The 15,554-nt window shown below is 34.6% G+C and overlaps 1 protein-coding gene across 1 annotated transcript in view; it reads right to left on the bottom strand.

Moving 5' to 3' along the window:
* Positions 1-15,554, bottom strand: part of EPHA3 (EPH receptor A3) — a 360,174-nt gene that overhangs the window by 70,705 nt on the left and 273,915 nt on the right. Inside the window, exons 6-7 of the mRNA XM_079766339.1 lie at positions 4,470-4,594; positions 1,571-1,733 (exon numbers count right to left, since the gene is read on the bottom strand). Of these exons, the coding sequence (XP_079622465.1) occupies positions 1,571-1,733; positions 4,470-4,594 (288 nt within the window). The remainder of the gene's footprint in view (positions 1-1,570; positions 1,734-4,469; positions 4,595-15,554) is intronic.

The following is a 15,554-nucleotide window of genomic DNA, read 5'->3' on the forward strand; positions in this document are numbered from 1 at the left end:
TGTACCTCTTAAAATTGTGAAAAGATGTATAATTTCTAATGCTAAACTGAATGGTATTTTGTCATCTAAAATATTTAATTTGTTTTAAACATTGTTCACATGCACTTCCATGGTATTTTACAGCATTTTGTTTCAAGTATCCTCAGCGAGAGGTTTCTCTGTGCTCATTCCATCACAGGAGGATTAGGGGAGGGCCTGAGTACAGATTTGTGTATTTCAGGATGGCAGCTCTCCTCCAAATAGAATCGTCAGGTTTCAGCTGTGAGCCAATGACTTCTAAAAACACTAGAATCTCAATACTTTGCAGAATGTACAGCTTGTTATTATAAGCTGCATTTCAGATTGTCTGACAAAAAGTGTGCCATAAAATATTTAGTCTAGCACATTAACTTAAACAGTACTTATAATTTTTTTTGTTAATCATGAATGTTTCTATTAGGTATAAAATTTGAGCATAAAATTTTACCATACCAATAACAATGTGATTTTATGTCAGAAACAAAATAATTATGTAATAGAAAATATCGGTGCCACGGGAGAATGACAAATTAGAACAGTCAAAAGAGATTACTTGGCTTCCTTTCAGTGGAGGGCTGGGAATTATTACATCCTTCCTGGATAAGCTGTTTCTAAAAGGTGTTCACCTTTGATTCTGGGCTATTTTACAGCTGTGAGTTTAAGTTGAAGAGAACTTATAGTGATGCATATGATTTTTTCATCACAATTACAGTGACACTTATTCAATAGAGATATAATTGATATGGCTGTGGGTGGGATAATTACACTTATTTTCCTATAGAATATTCACCAGTTTGGGATTTATTATCAAGTTTAAGTATTGCTGATTACTTATACACACATACAAATATGAATCTGTCCTTTAAATTTTCCTTTGAACCAATTTTAACCTTTTATTAGTAACATTAAGTCAAATAAAATTTTAGCTTGTGTTCATTTTATATTAGCACCACAGCCATGATTTTATCTTTTTAAAATATATATTTAACAGAAAACTTTTCTAACATGAAGCAAATTCATTTAATGAAAATGAAAATATTATTAGGATAATGTTTGTAAATTTTAGATCAGTTTTAGCCAAATTTGGGGTCAAACAGATGGGATTATTCAAATGGTCATAAATCAGATTTTAAAAAATCCTTAATGTCCAAGTAATACAAGGTTGACTGTGTTAAGAATTAAAACAAACTTAAGATCCTCATGGATCAGAAAGTTTTGTCAATCAATCACTGAACTTGGAATATCTGTATTAATGGGTACTGGAAATGTGTTACCAAACTACTTAATGTTCCTAAGAACGATTTATGACTAATAGGAAACCAAAAGCATTCCAGGCATTATAATATGTTTTATTTGTAAAAGAACAAACCACAGATGTACATACAAACACAAATGCTCAGACCCAATGCTATGCAAATTGTTCAATGTTCCAAGCAGTATACTTTCAATGTATCACACTCAGTTAAAATGTAGGGAGAGTGAGAGTGAAATATCAGACACCTTTGGACCATCTCCCCTCCCCCCAATCACAGTACACTGAAGTAATACCTACAGTCTGGACTTGTTTCAAACTCAAACTTGCGACTGTTGGTCCCATATCCAGCTGCTGTCCGGGCTCGGATTTGGAATACATAAGTAGTGTCAGGCTTGAGGCTATTGATGGTAACATTTGTGCCTCTTGCCCTCAGAATGGTGTAACTTGTCTCTTGCTCCTGCTTTGAGGTAAGAAAGATCAAGTTAAAATCAAATCTTCATAATGTATTAACTGGTAAAAAGTAAACCACTCAAAACTATTTTAAAATGTAGCATAGGAGAAATAAAAGAGATGATAATCATTTTACTCTCTGAAGGCATTTTTTAGAAAAAAAATCTAGAGATTCCTAATTTGGATGTAATAATTTGTGTCCTGCACATAAAGCAGGAAAGTTAGTTTTCATTCTTGCCAATTAGTGAATCTCTGAACAAAAAAATCTGTTCTCTTCAAGCATAAGGCTGAAATTTTCAACCTGATTAAAAGAATACATTTGCAAAGAGGAAAATACTCCTTTGCATTGTTCCTAATAGGAATGTCCCACTGATTCTCAGATAGGAAATATTTTATCAATTGTAAACTATGAAACTTAAAAAGATCAAAGTTCTATATATAGCTTTACATTAATAACTTTATCAACATCAATTGAGTTGTATTGTATTTGCATTGTATCGAAGTCACAGTGATTTAATAGAAACACAAATCCTCAGGTTGAAATTTAGAAATATTTTCCCAAAGAATCTCATCTAGGAGAATCAATGCATTGTACATGAACAGGTTCATATTACACATCAATAGTAAAGTCTTTTTGTGTCAAGCTTTGTTTAAAAAAAATGAATTTACACAGAATCTCATTTTTTCTCTAACATATATTAATATCTCCTGAGCACTTTACGGAGAGCCTGTTTTTGAGCATGAACTGTTCCTGTATCTGGGGTGGGGTCTGGAGTGGGGAAGATGAAATAATGCTTGTCCTCAGCCAACACTAGATTGAACATTGCAGAAATAAGGTTGTATGTAGATTATATATACTTTTTAGTTAAATATGCTGGTTATGATAGACTTGGAGTTGATATATTTAATAATGAAGAGAGATAAATATATCTATTTTATAAAAAATTATTTAATTTGTTAAAAAAACTTGCACTAGCCCTCATAGAGTGAAATATTACAATATTTCTAAGTGTCATATATATATGGAATTTGTTTTTAAATTTATGTATGTTTGATATAAATACTTACATATGTATTTAATAATATTACATAAGTGTATCAAATTTAGAAATGCATAGAGAATAGTAAATAGATTTAGACATTTTTTTTCCTGCACTGGTTAATATTGCTTAAAAATAACCTTGTGTTATGCTTTGTTGGTGGAGTAAAAAATAAGTTCAGAGTATTTTTTATATTTGCAAAAGATATGAATTTAGATTCATTATTTTTTCAAATGGCCCCGTATATCTAAAAGGTGGGTGCTTTGTGGTTCTGCTACCAGGTCTGAACTGAGGCACATTATTACTTTTCTTTTTATTTTGTTGCATCAGCTATGATATGGATTCTTGTGTTTTCACAGACTGTCACACTTTTAAAAACAGAAGATCATGGTCACATGAGTATTTGACAGTGCCCTACTGGATCACAGAAAACTAGGAGATAACTTATTTATACTGTGATTTGGCCCAATGAAGTTCATTAGGTCTCTATTTCTTTTAATGAAATGAGACATACCTTTTCTTTGTGTGGCGTGAGTGGTGGGGAGAAGGGGGTAAGAAAAGAATGGTATGATACTTGTGAAATATGTTAACTTCAATAAAGAAAATACCTACATTTACAAAAAAAATCATACATTATACCTTTTGTGCAATTGATCATACTTAATAATCCATTGTCATGTGGAGGTAGGGAGGTAACGCAGGGAAAAACATACTAATGAGTAGTCATGGCTGCCAGGATTCAAAACAGAGACCTAATGTTCATTAGCAGTGAGGATGTGAGAAATGCAAATAACTTCACTGACTCCAAGTTGTTGTTTTTCATTTGTAAAAAAAGCCTGTTTTCCCACTTTCACAGGATTATCAGACAGCTCCAAGTTAAATAAAGTATGCAAACATTTTCTATAAATATCAACTACTATATAATATACAATTTATTTTTAATTCACTTTAAAATACTTTGTAAACTGCCACAAATACACAAATATGTTGTGTTCATATTAGTAGCTATAAAACCACCCAGCTCTGATGATGAGGTTTGAATACATCTTGCTTCCAAATCTCACAATCATTTATAACCAGGGAGAAATAAGTCCTATTTAGTGATGAAATAGCACAGTCTAAATTCTACTTATAAATAACCATATACCTATTTTTCCAACTTTATTACTGAACCACAATTTTATGATGTGAGGCAGACTTACACACCCACTCCCATCTTCTAAATTTCCTTGTACAAAGCCAAGAAAACTTTTCTTTGTCAGTTCAATAATAATACAGGAGTTTTGTTATTAGTTCAATGTTTCTATTAAATAAAATTCATGTGAATGCATAGATCAAGTAATGATGCTTTCAAGGCAATAAACTAAGGAATAGTTCATCAACGGGTTAAGGAATCACTATGAAATAGTTGGTAGAGCAACAGGTCTTGATGTGGAAGGACATAAATGTCATTTCTAATAACTAGATGCCTTAAGTTTGGTAGTAACATCTCTGCAGTGGCTCATTGAAGTTGAATGGAGGATTTTCTACACAATAATTTCTAAACCCCTCTTGACCTATAAATCAAAAAAGTGCCACCTGACTACAGATTTAAACAAAGCACTGCCACTTTGTAGCTATGTCATTCCTTTCTTTGTAAGAGCACAACTTATGAGTAAGTAACTTCTTTCCCTACCCAACCCAACTCTATCGCATTGCCTCCCCACCTTTTCATAATATTTGACCTCGTAGTCCAATATGATCCCATTAGGGTGTTCAGGTTCTTGCCAGGATAAAGAGATGCTGTTTCCGGATGTCCGGTCCTTCTTAATTGTCATGACAGGTGATGGAGCTGTAAAGAGAGGATGGAGGGGTCACAGCAGGGGGCGAATTAATCAGGTTGTGAATGTGGTAAAGAGGATCAGAGAGCAAAGGGAATAGCAAATGGAGTCTATCATTGTTCTAATTTTTGGCAAGAAAACACTATTTCCATTTCAAAGGCTCTTGAGTATTAATCTGGCCCCATATCAAGCCTCGGCAGCTGGATTATAGCCCTGGTACATACAGGCCTATGGAAAATGAGCTGAGATTTTCAGCTGCTGGTGGAATAGTGGCAAGTGAGCAGATGTTTTCAATCTGCTACTCTAATGTAAGCAATGAAATATATTTGATATATTAAAATAAGAACAAAACATCAGGACTACCTATTTGTTATAATGTTGCAAAATTATTAATACCAGATTCTTCAGCTCATTGATAACATTTTCATCCGCAACTCTGTAAGAGGACTGGAATCCATTATGCACAAGGAGTCCCAGGGTATCAATAGGTAATAATAATATTGAGTGTATTGTAAAACAGATAAGATTTAGGACATATAGTAGGACATATCTTGACTACTGACAAAAATCTCTAATGAATAAAAACATATACCAGAAAAATGTAGCAATCTTCTGCTTTAACATTTTTTTTTATTTCCTTAAAAATATTTAATAAGAACTACCAATGAAATGACTGCTGTTTGTACCACAACTCTCAACCTATATTGTGAAGTTTCTTATTGGGTGGTGACTCAATATTTGTTATGTTTCGCTATGCATTATCAAAAGAATAGAACATGAATAAAAACCATCTGTTTGGATCAGATATCAGAGGGTCACCTTCATTTCTGATGGAAGATTAAATATATTTTAAGTGATATCCTACTTCAAATCCTTCCATTAAAAAGAAAAATCCATACTCTCCATCAATGCACTTCTGGTTTCAAATCTCAATCTTGGTACATTGGCAACAGAAATATCTCACTTGAGGTTCAGTGGCTTTCTGCTTTAATGGAATCCAGCAAAACACATTACAAACATGAAAAAAAAAAAATCAAGAATTCTTAGGTACATTAACTGCTGAATTGTTTTCATTGCTGAAGGACCTATTTTCTCATCAATTTTTCTCAAATCAAGGACTATTAAAACCCTGTGTTTGTATTTCCCACAATGGCTAGTCAACTTGTTGATTTGATGATTCTGTGATTATCACATGCCAACCTTTATATATACAACTGAGGAGACAGAAAGAAGCTAGGTAGACAGGGATGGGATCATGGGAGGGTGGGGGAGGAGGGGGGAGGGGGAGGGGGGAGGGCGGGGAGTAGAACCCAGCTAGGTGGAGTTACTAAGACAACCCAGCTAGATGGAGATGTAAGCTTTAAAATGTATTGGTATTACTAAGACAGGCATTTGCAGATAACCAATCACAAGGCAGTGAGGCATATAACCAATCCCAATAATGTTACTAAGACAGAATTCTTTGAAAGGACCAATCAGAAGCTAGCAAGGCATGTATCTAGTTCTACACACACACACACACACACACACACACACACACACACACACACAAAAGCACGCATTTTTCTCTTCCTCTCTATCCCCGCTCCTCTTTCTCTGGTTTGTGCTGGGTTCCATGAGTTGTGCTCCCCTGCGCAGCGAATGGAAACTCTAGACACTAGCCTGCTTTTGGAATCCTCTCTACACCTTTTCCAGGACTGGCTTCTCTCAATAAAATTTGCTTCCGCTATCTGTTTTTGTAGGTGAATTCATTATTTGATTTTGTGAGACAACAAACTTGGACCCAAACACCAAATTTTGGTTTCACATCCTCTCATTTAAATTGTTCCTGTTTATAAATGCCTTTACCTTTTATTCTTACATGAAAATAGTTTCATTAAGCCTGCCTCATGACACTTTATTGGAAAATGTAAACCTAAATGAAGACTCCATTGCAATAAATTTCCCATTCTTCTATCTCTATTACTTGTAAAATCTGCTTAAGACCTCTCTTGTAACTAAAGCATCATTACTTTGATTGATTGGCCTGGGAATGATTTTGAACCTTTTGCCAAGGAAAAATGTAGGTCTTGCTTTTCTGATGGAAAAGTAAATTCATTTCCTTATTTACTTTTTGCCCCTATTAATAATTAATATCCTTTCATGAAACATCATTTTCTATTCATGTTTGCTTTTTTTAAATTCAATACTATTTTGTTATAACCAAAATTGACTCACAACACCCCCATCCCTCACCCCTGGGTGGTTGCTGCTCTGAAATTGATTCTAAGCAAAGGGTAATTTATTTTGGTTATATTTAGTTGAAATTTTATAAACATACTCAAGAATTATAAACATATCACTGAGACATAAATAACGGATTTGTTAAATCATTGAGAATAATTTTCTTTTTATGTATTCTAATACTTAGAAAAATCAAGTCATCATCCAATCATTAATATAAAAATTTCTGCTCCAATGCCTTTGGAACCAAATTTTGCTTTTTATACAAAAAATGGAGAAATATCACAAATTTTCCTGTTGAAAGAAACCCATATCACCCTGAATATGATTTATTTTCCTTAACGGTTAAAATACATTTTCAAAGAAGCTTTGAAAATTACCAGGTATAGCATCTCTCCTTAAAGAGAAAGAGAAAGCAATTCATATCAAAGAACAATTGTGGCTAGGATTGAATTAACTTTTTCAGGAAAGCTTTGCAGGCTGTTTTGGGGATCTGCCCACATTTTACTGCTTCTGCACTGAGCAAGACTTTATAACTGTTGAAATTCTTCAAAGGTCTTTGAGCAAGCTGCAGACCCTATTGGACTGTAATAAATAGCCTTTTGTAATTCCACACTTACTTAAGCAGAGGCAATTGCTCAAAGCTTGTGTCATCTCTAAGTTAAATGAACCTTTTCTGATTGCTGCTTTTAGGCCCCTGTTAAGTCATTTGTTCTGCTCTTTTAATATAACCCCTCGCCCCTGTGTTGGATGCTTTTTCACAGTCTCACCCCAGTGCACCAGCTGGAATCCCGGTACATTTGGGTAATGCTCATCAATATTTTAATATTAATAAATAATTAACAGAATTGTTTTTCTCTCCCCTAATAAATATTTTTAAGACATAATAAAACCTGCAGAAAAAGAGAAATGTTATGGGCACTCTACTGTATCCATGCTTTCTAAAAAGTTTTCTAGAACCCATTTTTAACTCATGTCTTGAAGTATAATTTATCCATACTTCCACATGTGCTTAATACAGCTTATAATAATAGTTAAAATCAGTGGTACAGATTATGTTTTCTTAGCTATTCTTCATGTATCAAAGGGTGATTTTTCATTGTACTGATTTTCAAAATCCATAGAAATTCCTTAAGTTTTATTTCTGTCTAAAGTAACATGATATTGTAATGTATATCATAAAATAGTTTTGATTTATTTTATCCTTATTTCTCAGCTTTTAAAATTTGTGATTTGAAAAAATGATGGGTAATAGTCATATGAAATAAAAAAGAAATCTATCTTAAGACTAGAGAAATGCTCAGAACAACAGTGAAAATTTATATAGAAGGAGAAGGCACAGGTTTTCCCAGGCAAAATGCTGGTGTACATGCTAAAATTGCAATTATTGGTGAGTACCCTAATAACCCAGGATTAAGAGTTTAAATCTGGTGCTTCTTTTATGTACCTTAAATGATACAAGTGATTTCCCTCTTATTAAGAGGAAGAGGTTGAAAACACAATAGGCTATCATGAAAATGGCCAGGCAGTTATGAAGTTTAGTAAATGGACATTTTTGCAGGGGAAAAAAAAAAAAAGAAGAAGAAACTGCTAACCAGGAAAATTAAACAGTAGGAAGCTAATTCTTTTTAGTAAGTTAATAGCGCACTTTGAAATAATATATTGGTGTGTAATATACATTTTTGTTGTATTGATCCTATATAATAAAAGCTAATATGCTAATTAGACCGAACAGCAGAACGACCATCCGGACGACCTTCCAGATGAAGCTGGGGCTGCAAGGGCCGAGGCCCTTGTACGAATTTCGTTCATCAGGCCTCTGGTTGGTATATAATAGGGAACAAATATTTGATTCTTAGCTTTTTCTATTCTGGGTACAATCAGATATATGTGTATTTGGAAAATACAGAAAGGAAACATGATATATCAGGTAAAATGAAATATATTTTAATTAAAATATTTATTTAAACAAATGCAAATACAAGGGGAAGACAATGAAGGTTAAGGAGGGAGTGGTGAAGGTTAGGGCGGTTCATGGATCACACAGTTAATCATCCTCCATGAAGCTTTCTTCAACTAACTTCTGAAGCATTCTGAGCATCTCAGTATTAAAATAATTCTGACCTTGTTGTGTTGCTATGGACAAGCTCATGGCTGTTTCAATTCCTTCCTCTTTAAAATTTTTCTTTGGTCATGACATAGGACTAGACAGATAATTTCACCCTATGTTACCTAGCAATATGTGTTTCACAAAAAAACTATATTAAAATGTTTTTTTAGTTTTTGTTCTAAAGAGATACAACTTTCTAGGACCAAAGGTTGAATTATTCACTGCGTGTTTCGTTCCCTAGTTCCAGGCCCCTGTAGTGGCAGCCTCATGAATCAGTCATGCAATGACTGGTCCAAAAGACAGAGACATAGAGAAGTATAACCCTCGATAATTAATTATAGAACCCTAGTCATTTACTTATAGGTTTTCTCGCATTGTCAATGTAACCTGAGACATTGACTGCATCTAATGAAAGAATAGGAAAACAAATTACAATAGGAAGCACAAAATTAGGTTGACAAATGTTCCCATGTAAAGGGATTAGGCTAGAGATGGGGCTTGTGTAGTTCACAATTTGTATTAGAACCCCGCTCGATCTTTGTGCATGCCACATCTACTGACGGATGTGGAAAGGATTCGCTCTTTATCCATGTTGTTTTTAAGCTACATTTACCATTACTCAGCAACTAAAATATGAACCATGCTTAGAATCAGGAAGTGAAAACTTCAAAATTCAACTCCTAAAGGATCTGGTTTGGTTAGTTTGTCTTTATTAGTTCTTCTTTCTGAGTTTGGGAATTTTTAATGAACCTCTGAGGTGTCTCTGTGATTTAGAGTTCAGGCAAGTTAAAGTAATAACAAAAAGGGCTCAGTATTTCTTTTATATATGAGCCAAAGCTTTTAAAAATTATCTCCATGAGAAAGTATCATGCAGTAAATGGTTGAAAGACTTTTTTTTTTAATCAGACATGCCTTTAAAAGCATTACTCGCTTATTTTTTATTACTTTGTAACATTCATTATAATGCCCACATAAGAACATTTCCTTCTCAGTTTTTTTCAGAAGTGAACACTTCTATTAGATCCAGAAATACTGTTGGGTTTGAATTAGCATAACCATCCATAGCTTAATGTTTTCCATCTCACCACCCCTACTCTAACTTCCCCACCCTGTCATTCTTCAGAATATCCTGTTTGGGTCCTAAGACTTACCATTTTTACAGTTTGCTCAGTTTGGATTTCAGAATTGTACTTCTTTTTATGTTCTCCCTCTCCAACAACCTTGCATGCCAATCAGCTCCAACATCTGAAAACTGATGAATTTTCTTTCTAGTTTTCCAACCCTGCCTTAGTTCAAACCCTTGCCATTTTTCATGTGCATTGTATTCTGTGTTTTTCATCTCCTTCTTTCCAGAATTTCAACTTTCTACATATTTTGATGATTTATAATTTTATAAACTGAATGAATCATGGAGCATCCCTTCCTTCCAAATATCATTTCAAATCCTTTTTTCTAAACTTATTAACTAAGAAAACGCTTTAAAAGGATGGTCTTACAGTCAATATTTTTAAGAAGTTAATATCAGAAAACTCTTAAGATCACAAATTAGGAAAATTCTAGACCATAATAGAATACATAACCTGAAATTCATTACATTATTAGTTAAGACTTCTCATAAGACTGAAAAATACATACCAGATTTATCAGTTTTTATTCTTCTTTCAAAGCTACAGTTGTAAAGAATCCCTTTGGTCATCTTTCTGCCATTGTGCTTGCTGTACTCACTGTCTGGAATACTCAATCTATTCCTTTCCACCTGAAAAAGCTTGTCTATTCATTATTTTTAGAAATTTACTGCTAATATCATTCCCCCCATGGAGTTTTTTTTGAGCCTGTTAGTAAATAGTTAATCAGATTCTTCCTCTATTCTGATATATAATATAGTTGTCCATTCTTTTATTAGTTACCTAACTGCATTATGTTGTAATTACATCATTGGTTTACCAATGTATTTTCCCACTAGACTGTGAGTCCCTCAGAGTTTTTGATCCCTAGCATAGTGCCCACCTTACATATATCTTGTTATATAGTTATTTTTATAATAAAACATACAGTATATTTTGTGGCTAGTTCCTCTGAAAGATAAATTCTATTTACTTTCTGATGTTAAAATTTAAGCCAAGATGAAAATTATAATATGTTTAGCAAAGAGAGTATTTTTAGTAAAATTATGTCATTCATTTTTTATAATAAAAATTAATTTCCTCAACTGAATCAATAATGCTGGGGAAAAAGATTGTAAGATATATACAGTATAAGCTATATACATTAAAAATTAATTCTGATTTTCTAGAAAACTTTTTAAATTTTAAATATTAAATTTTGGAGACCCCAGAGTACTTTTAAAAAGTGGAGAATACAGTTACAATATTAATCTTCTTCCTATTCAGCATGGAGCAATAAAAGAAAAAAAAAACACAGTAGTGATAAGAGTTCATTTAGTAAATACTCATTGCATAGACTTATCAAGATGAGATCTTGTTTTTCACTTTTTCCAATTGCTCCTCACCTGTCTTATTTTTTAGTGTTACTTTCTCCTTCATTTACTATTATCCAATATCCTCAAAGAATCAGAACAATTTTCAAATTTGTTGTTAAAAAGCACACAATGAAACTAGTTCTCCCCTCCTGTGTTTCTTCTTTACTTTCACATTACTACTATTTCTGACACTTGTAGTCATCAAATGTGTGTTTTCCCCCTCACCATGCAATTCTGTGACATGAGCTGGATGTACTACAATTTAGTTGATTTCTGATACTATCAAGATACCATGAGGCTGCACCCCACTTCAGATGGGGTGGACCAACCCAAATAGTAGGTCCCCAGGTTACTCACAGATTCAGTCCAATTTGATTACAAATAGAAGTTTGCCAGGGCCCCCTTCTCAGGTTTGATTAATTTGCTAGAGCAGATCACAGAACTCAGAGAACACTGACATCCATTTACCGGTTTAATAACGGATCTGATAAGGAATACAGATGAACAGCCAGAGGAAGTGATACACAAAGCAAGGCCTGGGAGGTACCAGGGCAGAGCTCCCATCCCTATGAAGTTGGTATGGATCACCCTCCAGTGTGTGGATGTGTTCAATCACCTGGAAGCTCACAGAACCTCATGCTTTTGGGATTCTTATGAAGGCTTTGTCCCATATGCCCTTTTTTCTTGAGAGAGTGGGAAGGGGTTTGCTGAATATTCCAAGTTTCTAATCATAACTTGTTCTTTCAGATGACCAGACCTAAACCTGGAGCCATCCAGGGATCCCCTCATTAGAATATCCTCATTAGAAAAAAAGATATTCCTCTCACCCAGGAACTTACAAGGGTTTTAGGAGCTCTGTGTAAGGAACCAGGGTCAAAGACCAAATGTTAGAACAAAAGACATTTCTATTGTTTTTACCACTTAAGAAATTTGCCGTAACCCGTTTGGCTCAGTGGATAGAGCGTCGGCCTGTGGACGGAAGGGTCCCAGGTTTGATTTCAGTCACGGGCATGTAGCTTGGTTGCAGGCACATCCCCAGTGGGGGTGTGCAAGAGGCAGCTGATCGATGTTTCTCTCTCATCGATGTTTCTAACTCTCTATTCCTCTCTGTAAAAAAATCAATAAAATATATCTTTTTTTTAAAAAAAATGAAATTACAAGGATTTTAGGAATTTTGTGCTAGGAACCAGGAGCAGAGAACAATATATATTTTCTATTATTTTAGATAGGTTATGTGGCTTTAAAAATAGATGGGAATGATTATAATAGGTTTCTAAATATAATGTTTCGATGTGAAAGAGGTTAATATTGGTAAATAACTATTTTTAGGACTCTTTCCACTGGGAGTTCATTGATCTATACAATAAGAAATCATGTAAGTAGGAAGTAATAAAAATTAGAACAAACAGTTTTTCTTAACTATTTGTCTTTGGAAAATGCAGTATACTAGCAAACCTGTCATAATGTGTTGAGAGTTGTAGAGAGGTTATATACATCCACAGAATTAGTACATCTTAGAAAAAAATAATGGTCCTTTGATTTGCTAAGTCATTTTAAGAGTATGTTTCTCTCTTTTGGGCCTTTGTGGGACCATAAATGTTCTCAACATGTCTGCAGGGACGCCATACATTGATATACAAATCAATGAGAATGATAGCTGGTTAATCATATAAATGTGTGTGTGTGTGTGTGTGTGTGTTAGCCTAATGTTCTTTCTTTGCACAGATGATATGATGCTGCTGGAGGGTCTGGTTGTCTTTTATTCTTAATATGATACACTCAAATTCAACTATATATAGGGCATTCTTTTCTTTTTCATCAGTTACAAATGAAACATAAAGTACTTTCAAAATGTTTAGATAGTTATTTAGCTATGCATGCCTTATTTAAAAATATTCAATAGTCTTTATTTTATTTCTGAAAACATATACTTCACACTTCTATGTATTTGACTGAGCCTAAATTTAGAAAAATGCATTCCAGAGATTATATAAACAATACACATAGATAGGATAGAATCTTCCCTTCCAGAGATCCAAAGTTTGTTTGAGAAATATCTCACTTACTAAGGATTCTAAATACCTCAAAATTTCCAAAAGATACAGCTTGACTTTGTGAGTGAGTAGTATATCTAAATAGTTTTCAAAGTTCTCCTTGGGTAAGCTCCCTAGTTATTACATTAAGGAAATCTGCATGTGCCAGTGGGTAGGGGAGGCTGGGGAAAGGTCAATGGGGAAAAAATAAAAAAGAAATATGTACTACTATTTGTAATACTTTAAACAATAAAATCAAATTTTAAAAAAAGTAAAAGAAAATCTGCTTTGATGGGATTTTACTAGATACTATCCCACATTCCCAGCCAATATGATTGTTTTCCCCAACATCCCTTGCTTATTGTTTTAATTCAGAAGTTTCCATAAAAATAAAAACAATAGAGTAGAAAATTTAAAACCAGGGTTGAAAACCAAAATTTAAATAATTAAATATGAAACCTTGGGCAAAATCAAATAATATTTTATACATTTTAGTTTAGGCAAGATTATTTTAGCATAGATGGCTCCAAAGATTGAGAGGGGCAGCTTATCAATGTAGCGAATGGAAATGTGATGGGGAAAGGATGATGGCACAGGGTCAAGCCCATATGAATGCAAAGCATATTTCAGAATAGAACTGGGCTTTCCATATTGTGGGTTTTTATTTCTTGGTTGGTTTTAATTTCTTTTCTTTTTCAATTATAGTTTACTTTCAATATTATTTTGTATTAGTTTCAGGTATAAGCATAATGGTATACTGCCAGGTGGAAATATTGGGGGAACACTTTGTTTGTTGTTTTTAAGAGTTGCTGAGATAATAGGTCTGTTCTGAGTCATTCAGGGGTAGAGCTACCACTCTCCAGCACAGTCCAGATGGAACTAACTCTAAATTCTGGTGGCATTCTCTGTAGAGATTCTCACAAAGGGCTTGCTGCCATCTAATCAGCGGAAGGAGTAGAGAGATACAACTTACATACACCTTTAGCACAGAAGAGGATTGATATCAACCCCGCTTCCACTTTACAGATAATGGTAAGCAAGCCAGTGTGAAAGATTTCATTCTAAGACTGGTTCATGTACTCAAGCAGGACAGAAGGAAGAAGGAAATTTTATGTGATGTGTTATGTTTTATTTAGAAACTAAGCAAAATCCTATATAATAAAGAGCTAATATGCTAATTAAACCAGACAGTGGGACATCCTTCCTTCTGAAACGTCCTGCTGGAATGACCACTGGGTGGGGGACGGGGCCAGAGAGCCTCCGAGGCCAGCCATGGGGGTCCTGGTGCCCCCCCCTTCTGCAGAGGCAGCAGGAGAGGCAGTGGCACAGTCTTGGTGCCGGCAGTGCCTTCCGCAGAGGTGGATGCAGGGGAGCTGGCCTAAGCCACAGTCGGACATCCCCCGAGGGCTCCAGGGCTACCAGAGGGATGTCTGACTGCCAGCCTATGCCCGATCCTGTGGGGAGTGGGCCTAAACTGGCAGGTGGACATCCCCCAAGGGGTCCCAGACTGCGAGAGGGAGCAGGCCTGGTTGAGCGACACCTGAGTGCATGAATTTTCGTGCACCAGGCCTCTAGTATATAATAGTCTTAAGTAAGTTAACTTTTTTTATTGGCAAACTATAACTATACATGGAAAGGGGGCACTGGTAGAAATATTCCATACTTTTCTATATATGGAATACTGTAGACATGTTTGTCACAAGTTATTGAATTTACAATTAATGATGCAATTCACTCCCTGTAAAAGTTACCTCAGTTAATAAAGAAGCAAAAACATATTTATTTTTACTCAGAGCTTAGAATGTCACTGTACTAATTATCTTTTCTTATTTTTTGTATTCTTGATGCTCTGGCATCTGGAGCCTTGCTCACAGGACAGACTTGCTCTCTGAGTGCTAGCAAGTTCTTCAGAACTGTAAAGATTGGCTAAAGAGTGTGCTTTCCTATGCAAACAAATTAAAACAGTGTCTTCTCTACCTGGGTCTTACATTATAGCAAGTGATATTTCCCTGCCCTATTCAACCCAAGGCAGGTACCAGACAACTAGAGTTAGTACCTCAGAGTCTACGCAAATTATCTGACCTAATCTTGCCTTGCCTTCCCACTCAACCACAATAAAGGCTCTT

Source organism: Cnephaeus nilssonii (genome assembly GCF_951640355.1).
Source record: "Cnephaeus nilssonii genome assembly, chromosome: 3".
Classification (NCBI taxonomy): Eukaryota; Metazoa; Chordata; class Mammalia; order Chiroptera; family Vespertilionidae; genus Cnephaeus; species Cnephaeus nilssonii.